Source organism: Dermacentor andersoni, chromosome 2 (assembly GCF_023375885.2).
Source record: "Dermacentor andersoni chromosome 2, qqDerAnde1_hic_scaffold, whole genome shotgun sequence".
Lineage (NCBI taxonomy): Eukaryota > Metazoa > Arthropoda > Arachnida > Ixodida > Ixodidae > Dermacentor > Dermacentor andersoni.
Window position 1 is genome coordinate 72,609,049 of NC_092815.1, and position 5,771 is coordinate 72,614,819.

At 48.2% G+C, this 5,771-nt stretch overlaps 1 protein-coding gene across 1 annotated transcript; it reads right to left on the reverse strand.

Moving 5' to 3' along the window:
- Positions 1-2,469: 2,469 nt before the first annotated feature.
- Positions 2,470-4,203, reverse strand: LOC126542009 (endothelin-converting enzyme 1-like). The gene has a single exon (XM_050188976.1). It carries the CDS (start codon positions 4,201-4,203, stop codon positions 2,470-2,472), a length of 1,734 nt encoding a protein of 577 aa, XP_050044933.1.
- Positions 4,204-5,771: the final 1,568 nt, after the last annotated feature.

The following is a 5,771-nucleotide window of genomic DNA, read 5'->3' on the forward strand; positions in this document are numbered from 1 at the left end:
CAAGCCAGCGAACAGGTGCGCGCCGGGAGAGGAAAAGCGAGAGAGGAGGGAATGACGTCACATCCACTCTGCTAGGCAGATGTTCAGTCTATGCCAAGCAACTGTTTTCCACTAACTAGCCAGATAAATATCATGCCCCCTTCTTGCGTGTGACGTCATTAGTAACGTCATTACTTCCTCTTTCTACTTACTAGTTTCCAGGAATTTCGCCAAAGTAGTGCTTGTGTGGCGCATCTCTTAAATCTACGATTGTGTGCTTTGGTGTGCGGTAATCAGTAATTTCTAATTCTAATTATTCGAGACACTTCAGTAACTCAACTTATAACGAAACTTATGCTTTGATATTATATCTGTAATAAAACCCATGAATTTTGTACTGTACTATTCTTTTTTTCTTACATATATTGAATTTTGTTCCCAGTCGTCTCAGGGGGTGAACCGGAAGTGCTGCGCAAGAAACAGTGTCACTCGTTGCTCGAGCCACTAATAAATAAATGAGCACGCTCTGAGACTCGTGATATTGATATTTGGTTTCTTAAGGCAAACAAACGATGCACCTTTACTTCTTCACAGCCACCATGCTGTTTAGCCAAGAAGCTGGCGCATGTTTTCCAGCTACTTGCATTGATATAATTTATGTTTATAATTTATATACACCCTCCGCGCACAACAAACACAAGTGCGTAAAAAAATTGCGTTAGCTTTTTCTTCCGTTAGTGCAAGAGAGCGGGTGTACTCGAACGAGATGCAATGAGCCGTCCGCGCGTACAGGAACGCAGGCTCTGACCGTTTAAGGATGGCGTGTGGCACAAGGTTAAAAAGGACGAAATGAATAAGAGGAGACAGAAGCACCTAGTATATGGGCACAGTAGATAAATGGCGCACTGCCATTACACTCGCGGCATCTGCAAGTATGCTGACAAAATAGTTGAAATGGCAAGACACCTATCACAAGCCAGAGAAATTATGAGCAAACGGAATCTAAAATTTGAAATGCGCTTTTGTCAAGTGAAACTGACGGAACGGTAATGCAGGAATTGTTGTTGTTGTTGTTGTTGTTGTTGTTGTTGTTGTTGTTGTTGTTGTTGTTGTTGTTGTTGTTGTTGTTTATTTGAAATGCTTCTATCAGTACTCGAGCAAATGCATCCCAGCTCTTTCTTAGCTGCCACGTGTTCTCAAACTGCGGCGGTTTGCCGTTCGCGTACTTCGCACCTCATAAAAGAAAAAGAAAAACAAGAAGAGCATATGCCAACTAACGACTACTATTCATCGACACGTGTAAGCACTCAGCCCGTTTCATCTGCTCTATGTAATGACATTTTTTTTCAGAAAAGCGGTAAATTACTAAGCACGAAGCGGTGTTTTCATTTCTTCTAAAACGAAACAGAAGTTTCAAACAGCTTACTTCATGCAATGCTTCCCAGAGCAGTTCACGCTAAACGTCATCCGCTAACGTGTCCGTTACGAAAAGCGATTCCTATTAGGCAAGATGGCATGAGAACATTTTAAGAGCACGATTCTCAAATGCACCTACTACAAGAGCACCGGCGCTAGCTTGATGCAATTCATCCGCATGCCGTCCGTTCCTGGGTGTATTGCTGCAACTTTCGTGCAGATATGCAACTTCTGGGGCATTCGCAAATGAAGAGAACCGAAAGCGTTTCTGTCGCAAAATGTACGTGCAAAAAAGAAGAAAGAACGAGTTACTGAGTTGGGCTACTGCGTTGTGCTGCCTGGCAAGTAGAGATATGGCTGCATTTCAGTTTGTTATGATGACAAGCTAATAACTTGCAGAGCAGTTGCCGGAGCGTGCATTCTTCTGATAATGGATCAGTCATTCTTTTGTGTGCGTAGAGAGAGAAGTCCTTGCTTGCGGGCGAGTCGCTGTGGCACGCGCATGCTTCAATTTCTCGCTCAAGCACCATGAATATTCCCCTTCTGGTCTTCTCGAGGATGCACAATCACCCAAATTGAATGTTACGGGCCGCTCTTTGCATTACATTACCTGCGTAACTTGTGACAAGATAGCGCGCTAAAACGGCAACAGAAGAATGAAGGACATTAACAAGACTAATTAACGCCATGAGGACTAATTTGCAAGGACTGTGAGCGTGTGTGACACGAAATTCCAGTTAGAAGCACGTTCATCTAGTAAACTCCCGGTATACAAACACGTCACAATCGCTTGGACCACACATGATACGAGGCACAAGGCAGCCAAGCCGACGCAATAGGCATTTCAAATAACGAAGAACTATACGTATCCTATAGCTGCTTCAATGCAACCCGCATTCTCTCCCGCACACACTCTTTCCATACATTGCTGAGATCATTAAAGTTCAAGTACAAATCATTTTGTCGTAGTCTAATCATCGTAAAAAATCTAAATAAAAAACAACAAAAATTTCTTCCAGTTGTAACAGATTATGTCATCCTACATAAAAAGCAACTCGAAAGAGCCATTTCATTTTACAGCACGCACTTATTCTTAGCGTTCATTGGAGATCCCAGGCGACAACCGTACGCATCAGCGAAGTCGTTGGCATTACGAAGGGCCGTGATCCAGTCTTGTCCGGCTTTCGAGCGTGTTCTGCCTAATTGCGCTTTCATTTCACACGCCTCCAACATGATGTTGACAAAGAATAGCTGATGCTTGGAGAGGACCTTGTCGCCGCCGATGCGCAACGTCTCAGCTTTGCCCCTGGTTCGCTTGCGAAAAAGGGCGTAGGCGAAGTGGACTGCCAGAAAGTCACGCATTCTCCTATATTGAGGCATCGGCTGCCCAGCATAGTCGCCTATTATACACATCTCGGCGCTGAGCAACCGCGCTTTGCTTTGCTTGGACAGCCAGGGCTGACTGTTGTTTGTCGTGGCTGCGGCGTGATCAAATATCAAATCGAGGATGCATTCCGTAAGGCGGGGGCCGGCGCGTGAGAACAACTGCTCTTCGTCAACACTTCCACCGTAGCCATGGGTGATATTGAAAGTGAGCAGTGGAACATAAATTGTCGGTGGTGTGAGCTCGGTCCAGCAGTTTGTGGTGAACACAGAACGTGCCCAGCGCTGCGACGAACTGCGGACAAGCGACGCCAACAAAGTGTGCTCCTGGCTTTCCACAAAGTACTGAAGGCCGCTTCGGTTGGCCGTAGGAGGAAGACCAAGAATGTAATGTTTCAGAAGGGCAGCGTCGTTGATCCAGTCCGGACGGAGGATACGGAGATTAGTCGTGGACAGAAAACCTCGAGCGGCTTGTTCTGAGTCGGCATCGAAGTATGATGATGTATTTATTTCATGCAGGATTCCTTGGAACAGTTCCAGAGTAACACTTGAGAGTAATGCGGGAGATGCAATCACCTTGAATTCTTCGAGCACAGAAACGAGAACCAGAGGGGACAGCGCCTTCTCTGCCGTGCGGACACACAGCTGCCAGCGGAGCATGTCACGTTGACGCTTGCCGTAAAGCAGAGTGCTCTTGAAGTCGACTATTTCAGTGTGAGGCAGGAAGGGCGATGTCTCGGCTATCAGCCGAATACCGAGATAGTTCATGACTGTGTGGGCTTCCGTCTCCTGGACAAGACTGAGTATGTCTTTTACCAAGAAAGGAAACTGTAAGACCACCTCAGATCCCGGACCACTAAAATGAACGTTTTCAACTCCTCGAAGGAGCTCGACAAAAAAATCCTGAAGCTCCAACGATGTGTTTAAGGCTTCCAAAAGAGGTCTTCTACCTCCTGTCCGAGCGGCCTGATGAACAAGCTTCTCTAAGTCGCTCGCAAACTTCACTACGCTGAGGGCATGCATGGGTGGCAGGTATTCCTTCTTTAGAACTTTAAGCGCACAGAACATTGCTTCCGTATACAGGCGAACCGCGTCGTTAATGTCAACATTGTCGCGGCCTGTCAAGATTTCTGGAAGCTCCACTGACAGGAAATCTCGACCAACATCCTTCACCGGGTGAGCTGCAACACCAACGGCAAAAAGAGCGTTGGCTCCGGTCTTTCGCAGCACTTTGGCAGCCACCTCCCAGACAGACTTACTGCTTCGAACAGGCGGAGTCAGCGGGAATCCCTCTAGCGACACGTCGAACATCAGCTCTAGGAGCAAGTCCCAGCCTTCATCGTCGGTCCGCGTGATGCTTGTGCATTCGCCGTAGAGGTGTCTGATGGGTCGAAGGCTGTCCGACTCCAGGGACTTATTATTCATCATTGAATGTACTCTGCTTTCAAGAAACGCAGCGTAGTCATCATCGAAGGTTTGTGGGAAACTAGTAGGCGTCGATGAGGTGTACTGACTTGTCCAGCGGTCACACACAAAGGCGTAAAAGTCGACGCAAGGGTCGACGCGGTCCCACGAAAGAAGGTTTCTCAAGTAAAATGCGTCTCGTAGGCAGCCAGATGTGACGCAGGCAGCAGAAGCCAAGCGCATGGCTTTATGCCTGCGTGATGGGTCCATCGGTAGCAATAGGTAGGCCCCAGCAAGTGTGAAGGTCAACAGGAGGCAAATGGCGAGGGGGTATAAAAGACACTCTTTCAAATATATTTTTCCCTTTTGCACTAGTCTGACGTCTTCCTCCCCCACATTTCTCGTCTGTGCATTGTTCGGATCTTCAGGTCGCAGGTCTTCAGCCTCCGAATATTCCCACGTTTTGTTCTTGTAGCTGCTACGCACCGCCGTCTCTGCCTTCCCCCAGGAGGTTCCGGGCGAGTTAGTTCGCTGCAAATTTTTCGCTGAGTTGAAAGAGCAGTCGCCGTCGGTTCCGTCAAACTTTTCTTTCCCTTTCTGTGGGAAATTCCCCTTTTGCTGCGTTTTAACCACGCCCAGGGGCAAAGACATAGCCCTGCTGCGCCTTTCCAGATTAACTTCAGCCGGAGAATCTCGCATGTGAAAATCGGGCTTGAAAGAACACTTCTCTTTTGAGCGATGACGTTCTCTCGTCCACACGTTGCTGTTTCCTGCAGTCGCTGCAAAGGATATTGTCTCCGGGCTCGCCTTCTTGGGGGTTCTTTTCGGAGTAGATTTTTTCAGTGCTCTTACAAAAACATCTGAGTTGTTGCTACTTGACGAACTCTTTGCAGCCTGCTGTGGCACTTCGCGTTGGTTCCCCGGTGAGTCGTTGAGGTATCTCGTATCCAGCTCCGTTTTCAAGGCTGCGGATGGTTGCATCGAACCTTTCTTTGGTATTGGAACGAATCTCGACCCATTCCGGTTCTTAACATCCCTTGAATCCGTCGTGTCACGGCTTGTCACGCTCATAAGCGGCTGCCTCCTGCTCGGTACAGAACGCGAATCCCTGACCCTGTGCGCAATCACATCTTCCCCATCTATTTCCGTCCTAATCGAAGCCTCTCCCGTCTCAACGCATGTTGACAAAGTTGCCGTACTCACAGCAGCCGGTGATTTCAGCTTTGATGTCACCTTTGCTGAATTTTCACTCGCTTGCGATTCCGTCCTGTCAGCTGCATTTGTAACAGGAGACGATGCCGTACTGCTACTCCTTGAGGATGACGAAACGCTAGAAATGCTTTGCGTTGAAGTCCTCTCGCTGTCTTGCGAAGATTTTTCGGCGTATTCTTCCGTTCGTTCTTGCTGCTGAGGCGTATCGTTGGCGCGGGATGTGTTACCAGGAGCCCCAAGTGGCCTGTCATCTTCAGGAGAGTCCTGGCGAATGCGGTGGGCTGGCGCTGACCGCGGCTTGTCGGAGAGCAGAACGGTGCCTTCAGAAAGGTTATCGCTAGGGCTGTCCCTCTTCCGTGGCTGCAAGGACAAGTCGC